This window comes from Camelus dromedarius, chromosome 14 (genome assembly GCF_036321535.1).
Source record: "Camelus dromedarius isolate mCamDro1 chromosome 14, mCamDro1.pat, whole genome shotgun sequence".
NCBI lineage: Eukaryota > Metazoa > Chordata > Mammalia > Artiodactyla > Camelidae > Camelus > Camelus dromedarius.
Window position 1 is genome coordinate 68,912,865 of NC_087449.1, and position 26,454 is coordinate 68,939,318.

Below are 26,454 nucleotides of genomic sequence, written 5' to 3' on the forward strand. Positions count from 1 at the left end.
TTTTCAACGAGGTAAGCTGAATTTTCTGTACCAAAGTACCGTATTATTATTATTTGAAAATGTCCACAAGGCAATATCAGTTACATTAGCATCTGTTACAGAGTCATAAAACGCATAAAACGTCAGCAGCCGACAACATTATGCTTTAGAAAGAGCACCCAGTTCGCTGCGTGACAGGCTCGGAGGAGCCCCTTTGGCATCAGACTGCCCAGCGGGGGGGGTGTCTGTGCGGAAGGGTCAGGTGGCCCGCGGCCGCGCCCTTTGCTTCGGAGCCCCGGCCACGCTGGCTGAGGGCGCCGGGAGCGGGGCCGGTCCAGCCGCGGGGGCCGCGCGCCGGCTGGGCTCAGTCGCGCGAGGGGGTGACGCTGTCTCGGCTGTTAGGCTTCGACATGTTACTAAGATCAGTTTCATCTGCTTCTTTCACACCCTTTCCTGTGTCTACTAGAGAACTCACAATCGCACGCACGATGTGTGTTGTGTTTCTGTTGGACAGCACCGCTCCGGGTAAACCCACTACACTTGTGCGAGCGGCAGCCCCTGGTAGAAATTGGGAACCTCGTTTCATGTCATGTGCAATCCAGGATCTCTCTAGCTCCCAGCCTCCCTTTCTTTCTTTTTCCTTTTTTTTTTTTTTTTTTTTTGGCATAATTAATGGAGTGGAAATCACCAGTGTCCAAAGCAATCTTTTTTGAGCAAACTCGCACAAATATTTACGACGCTCCCAGCCCGTCCAAGGGGCCGGCAGGCGTGCCCACCAGGCAGAGCTCTGTGCGGAGCCGGGTGGGGAAGGGGGGCTCTGGGGTGGAGCGCTGTGGGCAGCTGACTGGGGTGATTCTGAGCCTCTTCCTCCCTCCCGCACGTGCGAGTGCTCGCCATAATCCCCGCTTGTTAGCTCAGCTGCAGTGATGTGATTCTCGAGGAAGGGGGTCCGGGAAGGCGACTCCTCCCCCTCCGGGGAGAACCGCTGACTGAGACGAACCCAGCTGTGTTAACGTGGGTTTTCATTTCGTTGTCGAATTTACCACCATCGTAGAGAGATGACCCCATCCTTAACCTTGAGTGGAGAGTTCAAGGCAAGTCTGGGTTTAAGTGTCGGAGGGTTTTTAGCTATTGTTTTAACATCCTTCAGACCCCAGGTTCAGCATTAGAGCATGGACTGAGGTGATTGACAGGAGTGGTGAACAGTGGTCCTGCACGAGCGTGAGGTTTTCCAGCTCACGCCCTGTGACGTGCACCTCCCATTTGAGGGCTGGTCAGTGAGAGTTTGTTACAAAGAGTTTAAGTCACACCAGACGTTTCACACGTAATTTCTATCGATCGACTCTCTCTCAGGTTGCTTTGGTCGCAATAAACATCATTGGAGACCCTGCAGATGTCAGCGACGAAAGCGATGTTGTAAGTTTGGGATGTTCGTTCCTAAAGAGGATCATTTGTCTCTAACACGGAAGGAGGGGAGGGGAGCATTTATTTTTGTCACAAAAAGTATCATCCTAAAAATCTTTATCAGAGCATCTGGTGAATACCTAGCAGGGCATTCTTGCAGCTGCTGTACATCAAACTGTCCTTGAGAATTTTAGTGTCCTTCCAGAGGACCAGGGTCATCGAAGCTCGCTGATGTTTCGTACCGCGTCGTCTCCAGGTCAGGGTTTGTGTCGCTCCTTTTCCTCTGAGACAGTAAGCAGGGCTTCCTCTCCCCAAGGCCTCCAGGGAGAAGCTGATTGACCACTACCTGGGACACAGCACGGAGGACCCAGCTCTCGAAGGAACTTGCACCGTGTAAGCATCCCCTGCAGGGCGGGAAACTTGCGTGGCTTTGCCTGGGATCATGGAAGTGTGAGTCATCTCCAAAGGACCCTGGACTTGGGGGCCTCGGAATTGAGTCCGGAGCTGGAGGAGCCACTGACAGGGTGGTCCTGAACCCACCGCAGGTGAAGTCCCCTGTTTTATTTAGCGCACCCTCCACGCCCGACCTTCGGAGATGACTGCATTTCTCGTGTGTTCAGGTGTTACTAGAGAGGTTCTAAGATGTGCTCAGATGAAGGGCCTGTCGCCACCAGCTGGCACCTCAGAGGCACAGGCAGGTTCATGGGTGAGACTGGAAGGTATCACTTGGCCAAGTGGCCAGTTACCGGAGGCGCCATCTTGTCTGCTGTGGAACTTTCCTCGGGGGATGCGGACGCACGCCACGTGGGTCTCTACAGGTCCCCTCCGCACACGCCCTCAGTGACCGCCCTCCAGACCTCTCCGTCTTGTTGCTTCTCTTTAGCGGGTCAGGTGTGGAGAGCGAGGCTGAGGGGCCTGGTGGCAGGGCCCTGTCCACCCCCTGATCCCGGCGCCCCTGGGGCAGAGGCCTCCAGCACTCTTGCCACTTGCCCACTGTCCACTGGAGCAAGGGGCCACTCCCCAGGTGCCCGGCCTAAAGAAGGGAATTCAAAACGATACCCAGTGCGTCCCTGACAGCAGCTACCCAGCAGAGAAAAGACAAGACGCCTCTGGGCTCCCGCAGCCGTGTGGTGTCTGCCGTGACTTGTGCGCCATCTCTCACATGGGGTCGGGTGCTGGCGCGGCCGCTAAGCCGGCTTCTCTGCATCATACGCGGAGTTGGTGATGGCCCGGGCGCCGCTGGCTCTGCCAGGCATGCACCCAGCGGCCAGTGAGCCTGCTCCCTGCAGGGCCCCATCCCCTGCAGCCTGGGCTCCAGGGGGCCCTTGAGCCTGAGGCAGGGGCCACCATGGTGGCGGTGAGGGTGGCATGCTGGGCAGTGGTGTGTGAGAGGTCGTGACAAGAGTGACCTGCCACACCTGCACGAGCTCCTCCTCAGTCTCGACCCGGGTCCTCGGCCTGATGGGGTCCTTGCCTTTCAAGGTGGGGACGAGGGAAGCTGGGGCGAGGGAGTGCAGCGCTAAGGATCAGGTGCTCGAGCCACTCCCCGCAGGTGTCATCGTGGGGCCGCTCCGGGGCTCCACCCTCGGTGACGCACGAGGCTGAGGAGCTGGGGGGGCGCTGGCTGGCCGGGCTTGGGGCCCCCGATGCGAGCTCTCTGGGGGTCTCATTTCTCTTTAAGTCAGTTTTGTATCATGTTGGCCAAGTGGGCCAGTGGACTGCAGTCCTGCCGCGTCCCCCCGTTCTTCTGGAAGGTGAAGTGAGGTCCTGAAAGGTTGTGTGCAGTGCCAGAGGCACAACCCATCTCAGGCACCTGGGGCTCCTCGGGGCCCTGAGATGCCCGGAATTCCGACCCCGCTGTGTCCCTCGTGGACCTCCGTGCTGCAGCGACGGCTTGGTTTCACCTCTAGATTTTCAAGGCGACGAGAGTTAGACTTGAGGGGTCAGTGTGCACTTGGGCACAGTAGCCCCGCGGATCTCGTCGACACGTGGGCCCTGGGCTCTTCACTCGCCACTGAGATGAGGGGGTTTGAAGCTGCCCCGGCCTCCCTGCCCGCGGCTCCTCCTGCAAACTGCCTGAGGCCAGGGAGTCGGGAGGGGGACTTGGTGCTTTTGAAAGACGGCCTGGTCCCCTGTCCTGTTTGAATTTACTATTAACCCACCAAACTTCTACGACAGATGCTCTGTCTAATAAGTTCACCTGTGTGCAGGGCGTCCAGCTCAGAGCCACCAGCAGTCTCCTTTCTGCCGCTGACCCAGCAGATTGGGAGGCTGTGAAAGGCGTCCGCCCAGCTTTTCTGTTGGGTAGTTAGACTGGCGTCTCACTCTGAACATCAGGCCTGGAGGAGAGCTGCTGGCTGGCGGGCTGGAGGGCTGGAGGGGAGGAGGGTGGCACTTAATCAGGGCATTCAGGTGACTTGGGTCACTTATTCCGGGAGGGATCTTCCTGATTGCAGGGCTGGGCAGCCACGTCTTACAGTCTGACGCTTTGAGGCTCAAACCCTGGGGTAGCAGTTCTCCATCTTTAATGTCCGTCACTGTTACAGCGGCAGGAAGTGCCTGCCTGGGCCACCGAGTCTGCCTCTGCCAGGGGAGGGGCCTGGTCACGGCTGGCTCTGGTTTCCCCACGTCTACCAATGATCCACGCGCACTGTCCTGTCCCTGCGCCCACAGCAGAGCCCGGCATGGTCTGCACTCAGAGTGCCTGTCGAATGAGTGAGTAAAAACGAGTGAGTGGACGCACTGAAGGTCAGATGCCCCGAGGGCAGCTAATTCATGGTCAAGCGCGTGAGCTGTGGCCTCAGAAAGACCCGCTGGGCTTGCTGCTTCGTGACCTGAGGCCTGTCACGGGCTCCTCTGAGCCCCCACTTTCTCAGCAGGAAACATTCCAGTTTTGGAGGCAGGGGGGCACTTTCCAGACCACCCTGGTGTCTTCAGCCCTGAGCCCACAGGCCCCTCTTCTTCTGCAGCATCAGGTGGGCTGACGCCGGCCCTGAAACATTCTTTTCTTTCCTCTAGGAAATCTGACTATATCTCCCCGCTAGATGACTTAGCTTTTGACATGTACCAGGACCCGGAAGTGGCACAGATTATACGCAAACTAGATGAAAGGAAGCGCGAAGCAGTGCGGAAGGAGCGTTACGACTACGCTAAGCAGCTGAAGCAAGCCATTGCCGACTTGCAGAAGGTACCTGTTCAGAACAGTGAGCGGGCCTCGGAGGCTGCGGGGGTCGGTGGGGGTTCAGGGCGGCGAGCACCGCCCGGCCCCGGATGGACGAAAGCGCACCGTCCCGGGGTGCGCTCCTCCAGAGTCATCCTGGGCCCGAGAGCCGTCCCACCGCGGCAGGAAGCCTCAGGTGCTTAACAGCTACCTGACTGGGAGGGTGCAGCTCAGGGGCGGAGCACGGCTTAGCACACACAAGGTCCTGGGTTCAACCCCCAGCACCTCCGTTACAAGTAAAATAATAAACCTAATCCCCCCGCAAAGAACCTTTTTTTTAAAAAACCTGCCATTAGCCGTGCAGGCACAGTCCCATCCCTCCCCATCCCCCGGGACGTGGGGATGGCCGCCCACGCTGTCCTCCAGCGTTACTGCAAAGCCGACGCATGTGCCCAGGTCGGGGAGCGGCTGGGCAGGTTCGAGGTGGAGAAGCGCTGCGCGGTGGAGAAGGAGGACTACGACCTGGCCAAGGAGAAGAAGCAGCAGATGGAGCGCTACCGCAGCCGCGTGTATGAGCAGCTGCGGCTGCATGACCTGATGGACGCCGAGCTGGTGGGTGAGGCAGGCCTGCAGGCGACAGGTGGCTGCGGCCCCTGACGGTAGAGGAGGCGGTGGGAAGGCTCCCCGCTGGGTCCCTCCATCTCCCCGGCCCCTGTCGGTGAACTGGTGGCGGCCCTGCCCCTCGCACCCCTTGGGGTGTCAGCCGAGCATCACCCTGACGGCTCAGGCTGACTAGGGAGGGGTGGGGCAGGGGCCTCTGCCCTCATCTCCAGAGCCCACGTCACAGGCCAGGACACTGAGGCCCAGCGCCAGCGCTTGGCGGATGATGCTGGGGGTGCAGACTTGGGGGTTCCCTGCCGGGCCCGGTGCCCACCCTTCGGGTCCAGCTCTGCTGGCTTGGCCTCCATCCTTGGCCGCTCTGTGCCAGGCTTCCCCGCCCTGTCCACGGGGTGAGGAGGGGGTCGTGACCACGTCATCTGCCCAAAGCAGCAGGTAACACCCGCCCAGTCCTTGCGCTCCTCAGGGCGACCCGGGGCCACCAGCACACTGCTTGGTCCAGCCCGGGTGCTGCCAGCCCTGGCCGCGGCTGCCCCAGCCCATCTGCCCCACGCCGCAGCGCCCGTGCACATGTGCTCAGGGTCACACGGGCATTTGGCATGCGTGTCGCTGGCGGGTCCACATGGGAACCACCCAGAGACGGTCCAAGGGCTGGAGGACGTTGTCAGTGTGGTTGCAGCCCTCTGCCTTGTGAAACCGCTGCACCCCCACCCCAGGAGCAAGAGGGCTGGGCCTGGCATGGCAGTGACATGGGGATTAAGTGTCCCGTTTTCCCCCAGATGCGAAGGCCTCTTGACCTGCCCCTACAGCCCCTCCTCCACTCTGTCAGCCCCCACCACCAGCAGCTGGTACCCTCACTGCCACCACCAGGAGAACGAGGGGCAGGAAGCCACCTTGCAGACCCCTTCCTGCAGGAGAAGCCTTCGGCCCCTGCCCCGGACGCTTCTCCTCAGTGCCCTGCAGTGGACCAGCCACCGCCCACCGCAGACCCTCCTCCCAAGACCCAGGTTGGTAACTCAGTGTCGCACCAGTACAGTTGATCAGCAGGTGTGGCGTGAGGACTGTGTGTGCGGGGCTTCCTGGTGCGGGCGGCGTGTAGGGGGGCACGACTGGGACACCCTTTCCTGCCTGTGTTCCAGGGGAGGGGCAGAGCGCCGTGGCTGGAACGTGGGGACATAGGCAATCAGCCCCCGCCCGGTCCTGCCCCCTCGCCCGGCGGGGTTGAGGCACACCCCACCCGGGCCCCTGCTATCTGTCTGTGAACTTGTAGCCACCCACTCGGGGTCGTTCCCCGGACTGAGGGGACAGTGTCTGTCAGGTACCCGACCTGAGGTGACCTCAGCAGAGCCTCGGCACACGCCGTGTGGTCACTGCATCTGCTAGAACTCCCTGTGTTGTAGGTAGCAGAAGGCCGGGCTCAAACCGGGGGGCTGTTGGCCTTTATAACCAGGAATTTAAGAGATTGTCGGGTTTCAGGTCGGTTTGATTAAGTAGCTCGGCAGTGTCAGCAAAGCCTGGCTTCTTCCTGTCCGGCAACTGTTTCCTGTGGTTCCGGGCACCCTAGGGGAACCCATCACGTGGCCCCCAGCTTCAGGGTTGCACACTGTGCCATCCAAGAGGAGCATGCATCCCACTGTGGGCAGAATCCCCAAGTCTTCCCTGATGAGTGCAGCCTCAGTCCCGCGCCCGCCCCAGGAGGGCGAGGACCAGAGGAGGCAGAGGTGCCGACGGCTTGTTAGGGCCTCCCTGGAGCATCTGTGTGCTTGGCCGTGTGGCCGGTGGGCACTGGGGAGGAAGGAAGGATGCGGGCGGATGAGGGCAAGCGTGAGCTGTAGCCAGAGGCCAGGGAGCCGGCTCGCAGTGGCCCTCCCTGGGCCCATAAACAGTAACGAGGCAGAATCGACCTTGCCTTTTTTTTCTTTCTTTTTTAAATTATTTTATTTTATTTTGGGGGGACAGAGGGGGTAATTAGTTTTCCTCATCTATTTGTTTATTTAGAGACAGGACTGGGGATTGAACCCAGGACCTCGTGCATGCTAAGCACACCCTCTACCCCTGAGCTACACCCCCAACGCTGCCCTTCTATTGGGTCTATACTGAGCTTAGAAAGGAACAGTGACCCTAATGTAATTTTTTTCAAACTCACTCTATTGTGTAAGTTGTCCTGATCAGATGAGGCTGATGCTTAGTAAAACACCCTGGTTCTGACCAGGTGAGTCCAGAGCGGCAAGCCCGCGGGTGCAGACCCGGATCGGCAGGTGGGGAGGACGGCGCTGAGCCCTGCAGCCACCCTGTCCTCCTGCAGCCAGAGTCTCTGCCCTACGACGAGCGGCCTCTGCCTGCTATCCGCCAGCAGCCCGGGGTGGCGGCTGTGGAGCTGGAACGGAGTGACAGGGACGGCAGTGAGGCCCCCAGAGCGGGCGCCGCAGGCGAGCCGGAGCCCTTGACGGAGAAGGTGTTGAGAGAGGCCAGCTCTGCCGTGGACGTGCTGGGCGAGGCCCTGGTAAAGGGGAAGCCACGTGCACAGGCGCCACCAACCACAGGCCAGCCAGGGGGAGGTGGGCGGGCGGGCGGGCCCTCTGTCCCTGGGGTCCCCCTGCCCTGCATCCTTGCTGTTCGGGGGTCACGCAAGGCAGCACGTGCGTAAGCCAGACTGAAGGGTTCCTGATGCGCATTCGCTTCAGGCGGGTGTCTGTGCTGCTGGACGCCAGCTCGCGTGTGGGCACCGCCAGCCCCGGGACACGGTCGCAGAGCAGGACTGGACATGAGGGCATCACCTGCCCCCAAAGGTCGCTCGTGCTGGAGCCTCTCACACATTCCGTGTTCTGACATGGTCTTAAGTTCTCCACATTAGGAAGGGTATTTCTCTAAATACACCTACTTAGTCGGCAGAGAAAAGCTACGTCTTCGGTTGAAACAAAGCAAGGCCGGGGTTGCAGGTGCCAGGTAGGGGGACGTGGCCCGGGCGCCCGCCTGAGGCAGCGGCCCCCACCCCCGCAGGTGGCCGGCGCCTACTCCAGGTCGTGGTCACACCGGGAAGGCGCGCTGCTGGCCTTGTATGAACAGCTGTCGGAGACGCCGGTCGGAACCCCGAGGGAGGACTTAAAGAACACGCTGCGGGCGTCCGTCTTCCTCATCAGAAGGGCCATCCGAGACATAGTGACCCCAGTGAGTGCCCCGTCCGCCCTCAGGGACCCCAGTGCCTGCCCAGGAGGGCAGGGCAGCCCCAGAGGGAGCCTGGCCCCCAGCGCCATTGTCCCTGGCACGGCGGAGTCACTGGGCACGAGGGTCTCCCGCAGGAAGTGCAGTCAGTGATGGGTCTGGGGTCTGTCCCACTGGTCATGACTCCGCTCTTCAGAACCCACGGGTGCACAGGCCTGGTTCCCCGGGGCTGATAAACGTCCCGTTTGTGTTTGAGTTTCGTAAAGTCTGGGGAGCTAGGGAGGCACTGCTAAGTGTTCCTGACCCCGAAAGAGCCCGAGTCAGCGCCCCACATTACGGGGTGGCCTGCATTCACACGGGGCTCAGCCACGCGCACAGGAACGTCAGACACAGGGCCCCCGGGGACCTCACGACACAGGAGAGGGGAGCGTGCGTCTCCCCTGCAGGAAGCGGGCTCGGACGGCAGCTGAGTTTGCCATTTCCAGACCGCATGTTGTGTTCAGTATGACGCCCCTGCTTATCACTACTGGCGAATCCCCTGCAGACTTCGGGTGGGAGTCAGCGGTCCCAGCTCACCTGTTTTTAATCGATTTTCCCTTAGGTCTTCCAGGCGTCTCTGAAGTTGTTGAAGATGATCATCACGCAGTATATCCCCAAACACAAGCTGAGTAAGCTCGAAACCGCTCACTGCGTGGAGAGAACCGTTCCCCTCCTGCTCGCGAGAACCGGAGACACTTCCGCCCGCCTGCGGAGCACGGCGTCCAATTTTATTCAGGTATGAGCTTCACCGTAAAATCGGAAACCGTGAGTGATCAACACACACCCCCAGGGGCTCGGCTTCCTTCCCACCTTGCAAGGTTCTGTCTGCTCAGGAGCATCACAGATGATCCTTAGTGACTCCCTGTCACACTTTCCTTAGTCCTAAGGAAGGTAAATTTCGCCTTAAATATGATTAAAATGTGCAGCTTGCTTTTTCTAGTGTTTCTCTTATTCAGTGTAGGCTATTCATATTTTAAATAAGTAAAAATATATGGAAACTAAATCAGAACAGAGAAATGGGGTAAAGAGGTAGCAGTAAACGTGTAACTGTCTTGATCTAAATGTTCTTATTTTTCCAGCAAACACGCCTCCTCTAGCCAGGGCACGGGGAGATGTCGAGATGGAGTTAAATGGCTAAGTTTGGGGCACTTTAGTGAATTCGCCTGGTCTAGGAGGTCTTAAGTTAAGTTAAGGTTCATGTCTGGGCTTCAGAAAGCCTGTGAACCCCTTCGCATGTGGCGCACAGTGCTGCGAGCGGCACGGCTTTCTTGGGAAGAAATCCAAAGCACCCGCGGTCTCAAAGGGCTCGTCCCTCCAGCACGAAGCACCACCGGTCTGGCCTCGCTTCATGGGTGTAAGTCTTCAGGGAGGACGAGCACGTAGCACCGCTTGGGGTGCTCGTGGGACACGACATGGCTTTGTCTCATCACTTTTGAGCCACATGAATCTCTGAGACGTCGGTGGGGCTGAGGGTCGCCTGCGTGAGCGTCCATCCTTGTCCTGCACCGGCCTCCCCTCGGCCGACTCCGAGGCCCCGTGTCCGCGGCGGCGCCTGCCTGCCTGCCCGCCCCACGGGGAGTTTACCGCTCGCACTGCTCTGAGGGACGCTCTCCCCCCTCCCCTCTCACTGTGGTTCAGAGCTGCTCTCGGGCTCCGAGAGAGAGCTCACTGTGCCGCCAGGCAGGAGGGCACCATGGCCGGTGTGGCCTGCAGCCCCGTTGAAGCGGACTGCTTCCTGTGCCACAGCTTATTTTATCCACGTTTCATCATGTTTCCAGTCTTCTTCTTTAACATTTTAGCAGTTTTTTCTTTTCCTGTGTCTGGGTAGTTAAATGATAAAGGACTTAATCATAGAAAGAGACATGTTTCATGTTTGGAGACGTGAAGATTGGGCTGGTACCTGCGCCCCTCACCCACCCCCAGCGCTCCTGGCAGCCCGAGCGGCGGCCCCCTCGGACTCGGGCCCGCGTTCCCTGACCGCCAGGATGGCGGTTCTCACGGCAGAGCTGACTTCTCTCAGGGCTTTAGAAATCAGAAACTCTTCTTCTTGAGGTTGGGAAAATCCTGAGAAGAGAGACCTTAAGTTTTCAATCACGTTTTCTATGAAGCTTTCATTCATCTCCAGGTCATGCAGGTTTTTGTTTCTAGTTGTTATTATGTCTTAAATAGAAACAGGAGCTTAGAAATCAATGGCTTTATTGCCATTTGTCACTGTCCCTTCTTAGTCCCTGTCGTTTCCTTCCTTGTTTACTTTGAGCGCATACTGAATTGCACTGAGTTGCCTCAGCTTCTTCCAGTGAAAGTGAACAAATTCTGTTGGTTTTGTAGGAAATGGCCCTGTGTAAGGAGGTCAGGTCTCTCCAGATTATCCCAGCTTACTTGGTCCAGCCGTTAAAAGCCGGCTCTTCAGCGCACCTGGCGATCAGTCAGATGGCCCTGCTGGCCCGGCTGCTGAGGGACCTGGGCACAGAGGGCGCGGGCTTCACCGTGGACAGCGTGATGAAGGTGAGCACCCCGAGCCGGGGCCTGGCCAGGCAGGCGGGTGACCTCAGGGACACGCCGGTTCCTCTGAGGGCGCTGGGGTCCCCCCACTGCTGGCGCTGCACACATTGGGGCGGAGTGCGTGCCGAGCCCTGTCCCAACGGGAGCAGGTTGTGCAGCTCAGACAGCGCGTCACAGCGCATGTCGGGTCTGCAGGAGGAGACACAGATTTTGTGCTTTGATGACTAACGGGCCTCAGAAGGTGTAGGGGAGAGATTTCCTGTCAAATCAGAGGTCCCCTAGTCCCAACTCCAGACGTTGCCAGCATAGCTCTGAGCGTGCGGCCCCGGGCCACGCGGATGAGAGGGTCCCGCCGTGTCAGTTCCCGCCGGCCCTGCGTCAGCCCCGCGCCCGTTCCCGCCAGTGGCCGGGGAGGAGGCAGCTGTGCAGCTGTTCCACGCGTCCACGGACTCAGAGCCCGGACTTGGACCTGGCGTGACTCAGGTGGCAGGAGCACACAGGGCCTGTTAGTACTGGCCTGTTTCACTCATAGACACTGGGATAAATAAGCCTCCAGAAGCACCTTCTCCACTCGGCTTCCGGGGCCCCAGGCCTGTCTCCTGCAGCGCCAGCCTCGCCGTCTCAGCCCCTCGGTGGCTCCGCTCCACTTCCCAGCTCCAGTGCGAGCATCTGGGCCCTGGCTGCTCTTTTCTGTACACGCGTCTCCGTCCACGCCACACCGCCGCTTTACGAGGGCTCCCGACCTGCGGCCTTGGCCTATCCCCTCCCTGAGCGGCTGGGACTCCTCTCCTGCTGCCCGCTCAGCGGACTCCGGCCCCTCCATCTGGCCGCAGGAGGTTTGCACAGGACACAGACGTTGGGGTCCACTCCATCCCCTTCCTTTGTCTCAGACCTCCATCAACAAGTGCCGTGGCTCTTCCTTAATATGTTTCCAGAACCTGACCAGCCACCACTGTCTCTCTTCCTGCTGGTTGTCACAGACTCCCCGGTGGCTTCCACATCCCTCTGGGCCCGCAGTCCGTTCCCAGCCAGCTCTCGGAGAGCGCCTGTTAACATGAGGTCGAGCTGCACGCTCCCTGCTTGGATCCCTGGTGCCTCCCGCCTCGATCACTCTGGCCGCAGACTTCCAGTTCTCTCTGGAGCTGGACTTGTTCTGCTGTGAAACCGCCAAAGGCGGCCAGTCCTCCCCAGATATACCAGTCCCCTGATTATGCCCGTTCACCTGTCTCACCACTAGAGCAGTAGCCCCGGCCCACCTTCTCTGTGTGACCCGGTGTCAGCTGTTTGCCCTGTGTGACATGGATTGCCGTCTCCCCGACCTCCACGTTCGGTTTTCCGGTTCCCCACCAGAGACCAGAGCCCGCCCATGTTCACAGCCCACGTCAGGGTCCCGACAGGAGCCTCGGCTCCAGTCATCTGAGCCGCAGTGACAGACACGAGCCCTTCGGTGGCAGCTCAGCCTTGTCGCGGCCAGAGCCGTCGGCTGCTCTGCTCTGCGCGGGCCTTCAGGGACTCAGCCTCCCCCACGTGTGATGTCGCAGCTCCCTACGTGACCGCCCAGGTCCCTGAGGAGAGGAAAGTGAGTGGGGGTTTCCGTGGGCCAAGCCATTCCCGCCACATCTCTGTTGACCGTGGCAGCCCTCCTCACCGCAGGGGCTGGGAGGAAGACGAGGGGCTGGACTGTGGGGCACATGGCCCTGTGCTGGTGCACTTGAGTGCAGCGCCATGCAACCAGACAGAGGGAAAAGGAGATGAATCAAAGTGGGAGGGGGGTGAGGGTTTGACAGCAGGAACAAAGCACCCGCTGTAGCTGACAGATTGGGCTCCGAGCACACTCGAGGGGGCCAGCTCAGAGCAGAGCAGGGACCAGCCCTCCCCTTAATGAGAGGAGGTCAGCTCTAAGCCACAAGTGGATGGTGGGGGCTTGAGAGGCGAGAAGAAAGTGGGGGACACTGCCCTGGGCGTCTGAGAAGGGAAAAGGCCCAGGAAACATTACAGGTCAGTTCACCACACGACGCCAGGACCCCTAGGGCGGCTGCGGCTGCGAGTCCAGCGTGAAACCTGCCAGCACGACCCCCGGCTCTGCAGTCATGCTCTGCTTTGCTGGTGATCACAGGGAAGGAGGGAGGGCCCAGACTTGAGGATGGGCATGCGTGCCGTGCCGGAGGGACTCAGTGATAGGCGTGTGGGGAGGAGGGGCTGCAGACTAGCGAGCTGGAAAGGGAGGTGTGATCATCGGAGGAGAGGGCGTGGATCCTTAGATTGGAGCCCCTGGAGGTGGGCAGTGGTTAGGGTGACAGGGACCGGGGTAGGAGCTGAGTGCATGTGGCAGGTGATGACGTGGGCAGTGAGGAAGCCAGTGCGTGAGGCTGACCCAGGGAGGACCCCCCAGGTCGTGGATTTACCGCGAGAGGAACTGGCGGTGCGTTGATAGGTCCACGTGACACCAAAGTACTTGAAGCAGGAAGAATGAATGAAATGAATCTTGTCCGTGTGCAGATCTCAAAAAAAGAAGGCTGAGTAAGAGGCCGTGTCAGGACCACAGCACAGTGGGCCATCTGTCGCGTAGAACAGAACATCTGCGTGCGTGCACGCACCCTGCACACACCCATGTGCACGCGTGGCAGCCAGTGAGGACATCTGGCGGGTGCAGGCCCCCGGCCTCGGAGATCGCGGCCCCCGAGGAGGAGAAGACAACGGGCCGGGGGGACCGCAGGGCCCCGCACAGGCGTCTGTGCTCTGACTTTTAGACAGGTCTGAAGCAAACGCAGCAAACTGGTGACGCCGGGTGCTGTGGGTGGTGGAGAGTGACGTCTGTTGATTCCCGCTCCTCTGTGGCTGAAACGTTGGGTAGCATTTAATATGAAGTTTGTGGGAGGACATAGCTTTGAAAGTGGTAGTTAATGCTTGAAGCAGAAAAAAAGCAAGACTCTGAGCTGTGCCTACAACACGAACTCACCTGCGCATGTAAAGAAAGAAGGTGGGAAGAACTGTATCTTTATGGCTGCAACTCTGTGGGCGTCGCTTTATTTTTCAAATGTTGATCATGTACCCTTGTTTCTTTCATGCTGGAAAAATAAACGCGGCCATCATAAGGGTCATTGACAACAAGGGCCCCCCCACCCTTACGCTCAGTTTTCAGCACGTGCCCTGGAGCACAGAGTCCCCGAGGTCCGTGAGGCGGCGGTGCGTCTGATCCTGGGCCTGTACGCGCAGCACCGGGCCGCGGTTCTGGAGCACCTGCCCCCGGCTGACAGCGCCACCCGCAAGAACGTTCTCTATAAAACCATTTTTGAGGGATTTGCGAAAATCGATGGCCGACCCACAGATGCGGAAATTAGGGTAAGTTCACCTTCACAGAGTTTGCTCTGATCCCACACGTAAGAAGTGACTTGTGCATGAGGGAACTGACCCGACGGGAGGCGCCGCGTGTCCGGGAACACACCCCCCGCAGCGCTCACGCCGGCGCCCACTTCTGCCTGCGAGCAGGCCCGCTGTGGCCGCGGGGGCACCTGCGGGTGCGGCAACAGCGAGCGTCTGTGAGAGAGGCCTTTCTGACGTTCGCCTCAGTGACAATAACAGCGTGTGAGAAACATGACTGACGTGCTGCGACTTGTCTCTCGACTCCTAAGACCACCCTGGAAATAAATCAGCTCTAACAGAAAAATAATTCTGTACCAGGCGCAGAAGAGAGTGGCCACAGAAGAAGCAGAAAAACGGAAGGAGGAGGAGATGACAGCCCTGCAGGGCCAGGCGGCGGCGCCGAGGGAGCTGCAGGCCCGGGCCCGGGCCCGGGCTCTGCAGGTGCCCCGCGTGTCGGTGTGCTCTCCGTGGGCGCACGAGGGCTGTCTTCACTCTCTCTTGCTTGTTGAATTAGTTTGGGGGTGAATACAGGGAATCCTGTAGTAACTCATCTGCATGCCCCTCATCCCCTGGGGTCTGGGGGGTGAGGGGAGTGGCCGTCACTGCTGAGAGAGGGACTTGGGGACTGGAGGGCAGGAGCCCGGGGCGCTGGGTGCAGGGCATGGGCAGGTTTCCTCCCGGAAGCTCCCCGCCCCCTTCAGAGGCCAAGGAGAAAGGAAGCTTGAACACGAGGGCCTGACTTCCCTGCAGTGAAAAGCAGGCTTTGGACAAACGTTCCCCCTCCGGAACCCCTTAGTCCTAGTCCGTGGGGGGTCCGATGGTGTGTGCTCGAGTGCACATGTGTCCCTGCTCAGCTTCCCTGCTTCTAGGGTAGACTGGCCTCATCACACTGACTTCTGTGACTCAGCTCCTTAAGTTGACAGTAAGGAGGGGGCAGAAGCTCGGTCGTGCACGAGCGAGTCGGGCCGCCACACTGAGCGGTGTCCGGGGCAGGCTCGTGGGAAGGGCTCTGACCACCACTTGTTAGAAAGGAGTGAATGGATAAGAGCGGAGAAAAGAGAAATGTGCTGAGTACATGCTGAAGTGACAGTGACGTTTCCACTGAACACTGCGGGTCAGTGACTTTAAAGGAGTGGGAACGGAAGATGGGAGGCAAGGGGCCCATGGGCTGCGTGGGGACAGTGTCCAACGCCCACTGGACCCGTGTCCCAGCGGGTTCTCGCCTCAGGTGGGTGATTCTCCTTCCCCTTACGTACAAGTGGGGGAACTGAGTAGAGCACCCAGCAGGTGGTTCAGCCGGACCGTCAGGCTCAGCCCCAGACCCTTCTGTCCTTGGCGAGCGCCGGGGACAGTGGAGACCACTCGCCAGGATGACTTAGAAAGCCGTCGAGGGTCTTGAACTAATCACCTTCCAGAGGCAGTAACGGTTTCCTGGCCCTGGGGTTTGGGGCGGAGGAGGGCTTGGGAAGCGGAGGCTGGGTGAAGTGCCTGGACGCGGCGTGTGTTCCGAAGTGGACCCTGTGGGGTTGGGAGGGTCCGGACAGGCTAGCCCAGGAGAGGGAGGGAGACGTCCCAATCTCCCCAAGTTTCAGCCTGAGTAGCTGGGCCACTGAAGGGGCCGTGACCCCCAGAGCAGGCTGTGAGGGGGCGCGGAGGGACGCGGGAGGGTAGTCTGGTTAAGTGGAGTTTAGGTGACATTCCACACCCAAGTACGTGCTGGGTGGCACTGAGGGCTGGGGTGACAGCTGAGACGTCTGTGTCATCGGCGCAGAGATGGGTGTCAACCGAGGAACTGGGTGAGAGCTCCGGCAGGGTCTGTACAGACAGGCGGGGGGTGGGGGTGGGGGACTGAGTACAGGGTGCACCAGGGGAGGGGGCTGCACCCTGGAGCCCAGCTAAGGGACCAGAGGAGAGGCGAGGAGGGGTCATGGCTGCTGGGAGCCCATGGAGATGTCCCATGGGCGGGTGACCTGGAGGAGGCGTACGTGGCCTTGCAGAGCATTTCCGTGGAGTCGGGAGACCAGAGCCCCGAGGGGGGGGCCAGGGGAGAGCAGGACGGAGGGGGCGGCAGACGTTTGACGTGGACAACTCTTTCAAAGGGCTGTGTCGTTTCCTGGTATAAATTCTCCAGCAAAACCTAAGGACATGGATCGTGGAGAGACCCGCTCACCGCGGCGCACTGTCCCTGACCTCTCTGTTCTTGTGTCTTAGGAGAAAGAAAGCGAAGCTGCCAAGGCGCAGGATCCGGGTACGTGGCGTGCACGCCAGGGGCCTTCGGGTGGAAACCACTTTCATTCGTTCAGCAGATGGGTGCGGGAGGCCGGCCGCGCTCGGCCGCTGCAGGGCTGCGTGTCAAACGCGCTGCCTGCGCTGCCCGGCGTCCCTTTATACCTCACATCAGCCTGCTTAGTGAAGCTTGGAAAATCGTTTTCTACAAAAAGTTATTTAAATTGCCTTCTTCATTTCTCCAGACACTCCAGGAGGGAAAGCGGCCCCACCTAGCGCTCCAGAAATCCCAGACAGTCGCTGCCTCGATAAGTGAGTACAGGTCTCTGCTCCGTCACGGAACAGTCAGAGGGCTAAGCGGGAGGATGCTGTCGGGTCAGCGCGCCCCCGCGTGCGTGATGCCCCTGTGCCCGCTGGGCTCCCCCCGCCGTCAGCCCTGAAGCTGGGGCAGCTGCCCTCTGACCCGGCGGCTGGAATCAGCGAGCGAGTGAGCTCCACTCAGAGGAGGCGTCTCGCCTCCCGAGAGCCGCCCCCGGGGCCACCAGACACCCACGCGGGGCCCCTCCAGCTGCGGGGACAGGGCACCAAGCTCCTGGTGACGGCGAGGCCGGCTGCGCCTCAGCTCTGGCCTTCCCGTCCTGTTTCAGTTTGTGTATTTTCTGCGGGGAGAGGAGTGAATCCTTCACAGAAGAAGGCCTGGATCTCCATTACTGGAAGCACTGCCTCATGCTGACGCGATGTGACCACTGCAGACAGGTCAGGCGCTGGGCACGGCCGGCCCGACCCAGGCGTGAGGCCGGACGCACGGGTCCCCAAAGGCCGGATCAGCAGCGTCCCAGGCCTTAGTATTTGCAGAGGAAAAGCTGTGGGGAGAGCAGCTGAACGTCTGTCGCCCCATTTGGTTCGGGGTTGATTTTTCTGACTTTTTCTTAAGGTGTGAGACACACGTGTAAGTGTGTACAGGTCACAGGTGCTGAGCTCCTGAACCATCACTGGACAAACACAGCAGTTGACAGCCACCAGGCCAGGACCCCAGGGCCCCCTCCAGAGCCCTCTCTGTCTGGTTTCTGTGTCTCGCTTCTTGAGCTTTCTGTCAGCACGCTTCCTGTCACCCGACGCGTGCGGTGCTTTGCTTTGTCTCATCCGCCGTCTGAATCCAGGGTTTCCATCCTCCTTCCTGTTTGTGGGACTCGGGTTGTGTCCACATCGAGGCCACTATGAGCAGTGTCGCTGCAGACCTTCTGGGGTGGGTCTGCGGCACGCGTCTGATGGCACTTTGCTGGGCACCGCCAACTCGTGGGAGCGCTGGCTGTGCCCGCGTCCCCCAGCCTCGTGCCAGCAGTGCCCCGCGCGCCGCGGCCGGCTGGAGGGCTGCTCCCGCGCGTCTCCTGAGCAGCAAGGTGGCCTGGTGCCCACGGCCTCTCTGCCCTCCTGTGGGAAGCCCTGCTGGGCTCCCGCCCGTTGGGGGATTGGGCGGCAGCCTCAGTCTCACTGACGCGTGGTCGCTCTCAGCACGGGGGACGTGCATGCCGAGCTGCCGGTGCGCCGTGTGCCCCCGCGTCAGGGCTTCCTTCTGACGTCAGGAGCTTTGCATTTTAACCTCATCCACCTAGTCAGTCTGCTTTGTGCTTCGTGCTCGCGTGTCCTGTTGAAGAAGTCTCTCCCCCGCAGCTTTTGTCTTTCCTGGGAGGCAGCCGGCCCCCTTTTGATAGCAGAGGGAACTGGGAGGGACTCCCCTTCTCCCCACTCCTGGGGGCTCAGGCTTGCAGAGCAGAGTGTTGATGGGCAGCCCCCCCCCGCCCCCACAGCAGCTACTCCCTGGCTGGCAGTGTAGACGCCCGGCCCCGCGTAGCCCTCCGGCAGCATGTGTCTTTGGCGGGGAACTCAGCTCTCAGGAGTGTACGAACCGCCCCCAGGAAAGCTGTCAAGAGTAGCGAGAGGCTCTCCCAGCATCTTGCTGCACTCCTGTCTCTGTGATGTGCCCAGAAACGGCAGGGAGCCGGGATGGGACCCCATGGCCACACTCCAGGCCCCTAGGATGGTCGTCAGTAAAACCGTAGCTCCTCGCCCCCACCCGCCCCAGCAGTGGCCTTTATATGTGGCTGAGGTGGCGTGACATGCAGGATGTGGGGTCTTTAGCAAAGTGCAGCGAGGACCACAGCAGGAACAGGTGTGCACGCGTCCCTTCCCTCATGGCGCTCGTGGGCTGGGGACCCAGGGCAGGGCTGTCACGCTCTCAGCACCGCCTCGTCCCTCTGGGCCCAGGTGGTGGAGATATGCAGCCTGACGGAGCACTTGCTGACGGAGTGTGACAAGAAGGCCAGCTTCGGGAAGTGTCACCGCTGCAGTGAGGCTGTTGTGAAGGAAGAGCTGCCCAGACACATCAAAGCCAAAGACTGCAACCGTGAGTCCAGCCCCTGAGCCCCCCGGGCGTCTGTGCCAGCAGGGTCAGGGGGCTCAGATCTAGTGTCCGCGGGGCTGCAGGGGTGCATCCGCCACCCCCGGCCCCGGCCCCGTCCCACAGGAGTAACCAGGTCTCGTCTTCATGAACTCGTTTCAGCTGCCAAACCGGAGAAGCTAGCAAACCGGTGTCCTCTGTGCCACGAGAATTTCACCCCTGGAGAAGAGGTGCGGGGCCTGTTTGGGGGCGGACCCGGCCCGGGGGCGACCACGAGGATGGCAGGCGCTCGGGGAGTGGACGGGCTCTGCCCCCACCTCGCCAGGCTCTCCGGGCGGGACAGCTCTAGTGTCTCTCAGAGGCGCCCCACCTCCTTGGGGTAGAAGCATGAGTGCTTTGGTTTTCCCGGGCCTGGCCTTCATCTCCGAGCCGGGGCCTCACTGGCATCTTGGCCAGATTCCATAACACTCTGGCCCCTCTTGACAGCTAAAGCCGAGCCCAGGCCAGTCTGGAAACTCCACCTTGTGTCTGGTCCCCGGTGCTCCCCGCCCCAGCCTGACATCGCGGGGTCTCCCTCTCCCACCTCTGCCTTCATGTGCCCGTCCTCGGCATCAGGGGCGATGGCTGTTCCGGCTCACATGTCAGCAGCGCCCTGCTCTGTGTGCCCGCAGGGGACGCCGAGCCCCATGGGGCCCGTAGTGGCTCAGCCCCCGGGCCCTGCCTCCGCCGCCCACCTGCCGCATCTGGCCTCTGCTCTCTGGTCCCAGCCCAGCAGGTGGCTTTCTCCTGACACAGACTCGTGCTCAACGTGGGGCCGGGCACCCATCCCTCCAGCCCTCCCGCTGTCCTGGCTCATCGTCTCTGCCCCTTCTCAGATAATGTCAAGTACCCAACAGAGAAGCAGGGGACCCACACATCCCCACCCTCCACGTGTAGCTGTCTGCTCACTGCCAGCCTGGCCTCACGTGGGGCCCTGGTCACCTGCTCCCCAGACAGCGTGTCCTGTTACCTCACGCCCTGGAAGGACTTGTCCCGTAGCCACAGCGGCATCCGCCCAGCTCCCCAGACAGTGCCCCCCAGGCCAGGGACCCCACAATGCTGATCTGTTCAGCGGCACCTGGATGAGGCCCCAGGGGGTGGCTGATGGCTCTCTCAGTGGCTTCCTTCCCACAGGGAGGGAGGTGTCTGTCCCGTGGGGGCTCCTTGTTGGATCTAGAGGCTGGGTCAGATACAGGGCTGAGTTACCAGTTTCCCCTGTGGTCACTTCATGGATGGCCATGGGTCCTTCCCCGAGGAGGCAGGGACGTGTGACTCTCGAGGCTGGATCGTGACCTCATCGGGGCTGCAGGGTCCAAACGCCCCAGCACTGCCCCACCGCCTTCATCGGTGGCTAGAATGTTTCTCTGAGCAGAAAGCTGTCTCCTCTGCCCTTGGGTCCCCAGGCCAGGCTGTGTGGGGGGAGCACACAGGGGCCGTCCAGTTCTCTCCCACTGTTTACGGGTTTTCAGACTCACAAGCTGGGTCCCCGGTATCTTCCAGTGGGAGTGTACTTGCTCGGGTCTTAGTATCGGCATGAAATCACGGATTCAAGCTCTGGACGTGTTCAGTCATCGCAGTCACCTGCTTAGTGATGGTGGATTATCCACCTCAGGCCGGTGTCGCCCCTTCAGAAGGGCCCCCGGCATAGCTGATGGCCCCGGCGGACCTGAGCTTCCCGTTTTCTGGTGTGAACGGGGGCCCAGCCGAGCCTGCCATCCCTGCACCCGGCCTGGGACCAGCCCCTTCTTCATGGGGGCCTGGATCCCAGCTCCCTCCAGGGAGGTGACATTCCAGGCCCCCCGGGTGCTCCTTGTTCCGGGGTCATCGCCGTTCTAGGGCTCTCTCTCGGTGGTCGGAGCCGGGGAAGCGTGGAGAGGAACACCTCCAAGACCCTACCGACACTTCCAGTTCAGAGTCGGAGCTGCACGGGTCTCCGCCCCGTCCATGTCACATCTGTGTCTTCCCCCGAGAAGTTAGAGTCGGAGTCTCAGGCATGGCTGACCTCCTGGGACGGTCTCAGGACGGCAGCGCTGGCGCTGCCCGCCGGGACAGCCACGGGACATAAGCTTTCCCCGCCCCTTGTCCTTCCCGGGCACCCCGCCGGGACGTGGCCCCGGGCCCTTCAGCAGTCCCGGGAGTCACTCTGCTCGGTCTGGCGCCAACCGCGGGCCCTTTCAGCTTCGTTGTTTCATTTTACGGTCAAGTTTTAGGGGGTTTTAAAAATCAAGTTCTATAATTATTTAAAATATTTACATGGTTCCCGAGTCTATAAAACGAGGCGCCTTCAGAGAAGGCCCCACAGAAGCTGCGGCCCCGCCCGGCGCACCGCCCTCCTCGCGCAGGACGGGCTTCAGACTGTTCGGCCTTTTTTAGAGAAGAATGTGAGCAGCCCTCACACCTCCTCCGCCCGGGCTGGGCCCCTGCAGCGACTGCCACCCTCGCGCTCTTCTGTCACGCACGGCCAGCCCCCACCCCCCCGGAGACCCAGTGGGTCCCCTTGCTGAGCCGTGCAGACGGTGGCCGCCTCCCCGTCCCCGCCTCCCGCCCCCAGCGTCCGCCTCGACAGGGCGGCGTCTGGCCCCCAGCAAACAGCCACGAGGCGCTGGCACTGGCGCTGCTCTCCATCCCTCTGCGTTCTCCGTGTCTCTTAGCAAAGCACCACACACTCGCTGGGTGGCGGAAACATCCGTCTGCTCGCTCAGTTTCTGAGTCGAGAGTCCAGGCACAGCCTGACCGGGCCCTCTGCTCAGGGTCTCACCGGGCAGCACTGGGTGTCGGCCGGGCTGCGTCCCCGTCCGAGGGCTGGACCGGGGAAGGAGCCACTTCCCAGCTCCTCCCGGCATTGCCAGAGCTCTCTTCATCACTGTAGGACCACGGTCTGTCTCCTTGCTGGCTGTGCAGCAGAGCCACCCTCAACACCCCTGAACCTGCGCCCCGGCCTGTGTGCCCCTGAACCGCCGTCACACACCTGCGCACCTCGGCGGAGCAGTCCTAGCCTGCTGTGCCCAGTGGCAGTGAGGTCCAGGGGATGTGAAACAGGCCAGCCGTCTTGCGAGACTGGGTGCTTCCCAGGCGCACCTGCCCGGAGGTCTTGGAGATGGGGAGCAGGCAGACTCAGGACCCACACAGAGCTTGGCGCTACTCCCGCAGCTGCGGCGCGTAGCTCCCTCTGGCTTCACTGTCTTGGTGGCCCCGCTGGTGGCCTGATGGCTGCCCCATGTGCCTCTCTCATTTCAGGCATGGAAGGCGCACCTGATGGGCCCTGCCGGCTGCACAATGAACCTGCGCCGGACACACGTGCTGCACAAGGCCCCCGTGCCGCCGCCAGGTAAGACGGCCTGCCCCCACGCCACTGGGCCCTTGCATGTCACCAAGCCTGTCCCCGCCCCAGCTCTTGCCGAAGGCCCTTTGTTGTGACCGTGCTTTTCCCCAGGCTCTGTGGTGGCGTTCACGGAGCTAACAAACCAAACGGTGGGCCTCCCAGGGGCGCACACCCTTGTTCTCCGTGTCCTTCCACATGGCCAGCTTGAGTGTTCAAAGACACGAGGCTCAGTAGCAGGCCCACGGGTGACAGCACCGCCTGACCTCGAGGTCCCCACTGCAGCTGCTCTATGTCGGGTTGGGACGCCTTCCAGGAAAATGAGTTTTCATTGCAAAGTTATTCTTGACCTGGAAGATGGGGGGCGCACAGCTGTGCCTCGGGAGTGCGGTCAGCGGGAGAACAGGGGACAGGTCTTGTGCTCTGCGGGTGCCGGTCCCCGCGGCCCCTCAGGAGGAGCGCCCGGCGCGTCAGCGAGCCCCGCTCACCTCAGGAGCTAAGTGTCTGAAGCTGATCATTAGGAAACAGGCATTTCTATTTTCCTTTCCCACCTCAGGCTTCTCCTCTGGGCTCTCTTCCTCCTCTTCTGAGTCCCACGTGCAACTTACTGTGTGGCCAGCACGGCCCCCCCAACAGGGGCCTGCCCGGCCGGTTCCCTGGGAGCTGAGTGACCGCCGGGTGCGGTGCTGACCCTGTGGGTTCCGGCCAAGCCCAGTGGGAGCCCCAGTGGGGCACACCCCTGGTGCCCCCCCACCCGCCTAGTGTCAGCGGCGCCAGACCACTCGGACTGTGGCTGACCCCCATCCGTCTCCCCCTGACACAGTGCCCGTGCTCTCTCCATGTGTCCACTGCAGGGAAAGGCCCAGCCACGAGCACCATAGGGACCTCAGTGTCAAAGGTCGGCAGCAAGATCCCGACACCCAGGGGGGGCCTGAGGAGAGGCTTGGGCAGGACATTCACAAAGCGGTGACACCGTGGGCACTGAGCCACCTCCTGACCTGACCACACCCAGTCTCCTGAAGGCCACCTCTGGGTGTGGCGACCCCTGCACTCCACCCCTGCTGCCCTGGGCTCCTGCCATGCTGTCCTCACTGTGGGCGCCCGTGTGGAGCCGAGCCAAGAGCCCGCGTCCAGAGTCCGGCCCTGCCCTCACTGTCGCTCTGGCCATCAGGTTTCCACCGTTCTCGGGTCTCAGGCCCAGTGTCAGTGCCAGAGCGACACTCTGTTCGAATAGGATCCGGAGCCATTGCCCCAGTCGCGCGCTGGACCAGGCGCCACTCAGGCCGGGTGCAGGGGCCTGGTGTGAGCACAGCGCCCCTCCCTCCGCGGCTTGGAGCGGTTCCCATAAAAACCCCGCTGCACACCCTTCCTATATCGGTCTCTCTCGCCCGTGGTAGCAGGTCCGCAGGGCATCTCCCCCGGGCACCGAGCCCCACAGGGCAGCAGACCCCACGTGGTCCACGGCAGGAGAACTAAGGTCAAGACCGCAGCCCTCAGTACAGCCCCCTCGCTCCCCCTGGCCAGATGCTCATGAGGGTCTCTGCCCACTTGGCCCCACCCCTGCTGGCCCCCTCAGGGATCTGGGGTAACACTGGCGGCTCCACGTCAGGCCCCTCCTGGGGTGCTTCCAGTCCTTTACACGCATGAAGCCCTAAAGAATATGCAACACCCTGCCACTGACTGCTCTGCGCTCGCCTGGGCGTGTCGGTCACGGCAGACGGAGCAGCCCCAGCACCTGCCCTGTGTGTGACGGTCACGAGGGGGCCTCCCACACGGGCCAGCGGCCCAGCACCTGCTCACCCGCCGCCCCATCCCGCCCAGATCCGAGCTGGAATTAAACTGCAAGTTCACTTTCCTCGAACACTTTGTATGACACTCTAACACCAAAAACTACTTCAAATGATGAAACCAAACCTCCAAATCCAGCCTCCTAACCAGCTCCTGATCCACCATCCCGTCCCGTGGAACTGGTTCAACTTGCTTCACATCCGGGTAGCTGCAGAGAAAAGCCAGCCTGTGTCTGAAACTTGCCGTCCATGCCTGTGGTCCCCAGGGGCCCCCTCCACCGGAGACCGGAGGAAGCTGGCCCTCCCCACCCCACCCCGTGCCCAGAGGTGGGCCTCCCTCCTGAGCGTCACGGGGCTCAGGGACACAAACACGGGGTCGGTGACTCCCAGGCTACACCATTGGCGGATGAGAATCTTTCATTCCCATCCACGTGAAATAACAAAACCCATTTTTTAAAAAATTAATAGCTATTTAAGCAAGGTATTCCTTGGGTATGTTAGTGACCATGAATTTGCACTAATCAATCTCCATTTTTGGTAAACTAGTATCTCTCATATGGTTGACTCAAAACAGTGAGCAAGAATGTGACTGACCAAGAGAATTCCCTTCAAAACTGTACTCAGTTTAAAAGCATGGGGGAGAAGGGAACACTGCACCAGAGCGGAGGACGGACGCCAGAACAGTTACAGAGTGACGCTTCCTGGTCTCAGAAAGGTGCTCCTCGATCCCCTAACCCGTTGCTGAGGCACAGAGAAAACACTTGTTTACATAGAACAATGAGGAAAGGTAGCCAAGAAATTATTCTTTTCTCTTCAGTCAGAACTTCCCAGAAATACATACGGTATGTTTTCTATGTAGTGTAACTTAAAGAAGATAATTGTAAAAATACTAAATTTTTAGTGATTGACAAACAAAATCGAGCGCACTTAAAGCAGATTAGCCCTGCTGCTTACAGAAGAACCATGTGTTTACGTTCAGATGATTCCCGGCAGAGATTAGTGTCTATTAAAAGCTTTACAGGGTGCAGTACTATTAAGGAACCAGGAATAAAGGGTGAGAAGTGAAAAAGGACCTGTAAGCTCCCTTGGCCGTTCGTGAATAAATATCTAAACTCGGAACAGTAATTAATAACAAATTTCATTCAGGAATTTGTCGTCAGTACTTAACACTATTTATTTTTATTATTTATACTTCAAAATATTCTATCAGTCTAACTTAAAAGAACTGTATCTATAAATTTGGCATTAGAATACAAATGTAAATACTCCATGAAAATTTACAGCTTTTTAACGTTTTAACATCATTTTCTATTTGTCTTTATTTCAGGTACCAGAATTATCAAATAAGTAATATATTTTTGCTGTTATTTTAAGGTTTAGGGGTTAATTCATCTGAGCATATTAAAATAATAAAAAGATTACTAAATGTTTTGTCGCTTTTAATTTTAGATCATGATTAAAAAGCAGTTCGTAAATGACACTGACTTCCGTCAACACGCAGGTGCAGCCCAGGCCGGAAGCCTCAGAGAACCGCTGAGATTCGCTGGGCAGAGGGCAGAGGGCGTGAAGTTGCTCTGGGAGAGTTTGGTTCCTAAAATAAGTTACCTGTCAAGACGGGTTTACTGCTGAAGAAGCTGACAGGTTTTAAGCTGTCTACAAATTAAACTAGTGACCAGTTTTAGCCTGTGGAATAAAGTGATAATTTTATAAATGCTCTAACTGTGCCCAGGAGAGGTTCACACATTATAGTCCCTCTGCTCTTTCCCCTTTGAGAGAGGGTACTTCTACCAGCCAACAGAGCTGTTTCGTTCCTCAAATAAGTGAAAATACAGTATGTTCTCTGATTCAGCGTGGTTTCAACCTTTTACCAGCTTTAAAGATTTTATACTTGTTTCCATTTTGAAATTATCATGCAGTTTTCCCTTTACACAAATACGTATGTTAACGTAGCAGCGTTACAGTTAAACAGCAGGAACCAAGCGCCGCGGCGCCACCGCCTCGCGGCGACGCACCGAGGCTCCCCGTGTGGGCCGCGCAGCGCGCTGCTCGTTTGTGCCGCCGCTTTTCTGCTCTTCGAAACTAGATTCGTTCTTAAGCACAAGGACCTGCCGGGGCGAAGTGCCGCCCGCAGCCCCGCGAGCGCCGCGGCCGGCGTGTCGGCCCCGCGGCAGCGCAGCTCTGGGCAGGCCTGGGCCCCCACCCACCCCGGGCCGCCGCCACCGGCCAGGCCCGCTGCCGGACAGGAGGGCCGCGGTCAGGGCGGGGGCGGCCGCCCGGGCCGCTACCACAGCGCGGCGACCCCGCGGGGCGTCCTGGAGCCCCCAAGGGGCTGCAGGGCGGCTGCTCTCTCCCTCCCCCCCCCCCCCCCCCCCGTCGCAGGCCGGGAAGTCAGGCAGCGCGCAGGGCCTCACCCCCGGAGGGCGGCGCCCGGCCGTGACCCCTGAGCTCGGCAGCCCGC

The 26,454-nt window shown here is 60.0% G+C and overlaps 1 protein-coding gene across 3 annotated transcripts in view; it reads left to right on the top strand.

Annotated features, from left to right (window-relative positions):
* CEP104 (centrosomal protein 104) overlaps positions 1 to 25,792 on the top strand; it is a 34,851-nt gene extending 9,059 nt beyond the window's left edge. Inside the window, exons 5-22 of one of the 3 annotated variants that reach the window (XM_064494146.1) lie at positions 1,333 to 1,395; positions 1,700 to 1,776; positions 4,402 to 4,570; positions 5,000 to 5,155; positions 5,941 to 6,168; positions 7,374 to 7,664; positions 8,162 to 8,329; positions 8,925 to 9,098; positions 10,691 to 10,867; positions 14,000 to 14,206; positions 14,546 to 14,668; positions 16,439 to 16,475; positions 16,699 to 16,765; positions 17,101 to 17,209; positions 18,719 to 18,857; positions 19,014 to 19,081; positions 22,128 to 22,218; positions 22,766 to 22,924. In XM_064494146.1, coding sequence (XP_064350216.1) covers positions 1,333 to 1,395; positions 1,700 to 1,776; positions 4,402 to 4,570; positions 5,000 to 5,155; positions 5,941 to 6,168; positions 7,374 to 7,664; positions 8,162 to 8,329; positions 8,925 to 9,098; positions 10,691 to 10,867; positions 14,000 to 14,206; positions 14,546 to 14,668; positions 16,439 to 16,475; positions 16,699 to 16,765; positions 17,101 to 17,209; positions 18,719 to 18,857; positions 19,014 to 19,081; positions 22,128 to 22,218; positions 22,766 to 22,899 — 2,478 coding nt within the window. In that variant the 3' untranslated portion in view covers positions 22,900 to 22,924. Of the gene's footprint in view, positions 1 to 1,332; positions 1,396 to 1,699; positions 1,777 to 4,401; positions 4,571 to 4,999; positions 5,156 to 5,940; positions 6,169 to 7,373; positions 7,665 to 8,161; positions 8,330 to 8,924; positions 9,099 to 10,690; positions 10,868 to 13,999; positions 14,207 to 14,545; positions 14,669 to 16,438; positions 16,476 to 16,698; positions 16,766 to 17,100; positions 17,210 to 18,718; positions 18,858 to 19,013; positions 19,082 to 22,127; positions 22,219 to 22,765; positions 22,925 to 23,063 lie in introns of those variants that run through there. The other 2 variants (XM_064494147.1, XM_064494148.1) reach the window with 2 other exon arrangements.
* The last annotated feature ends 662 nt before the right edge of the window (positions 25,793 to 26,454 follow it).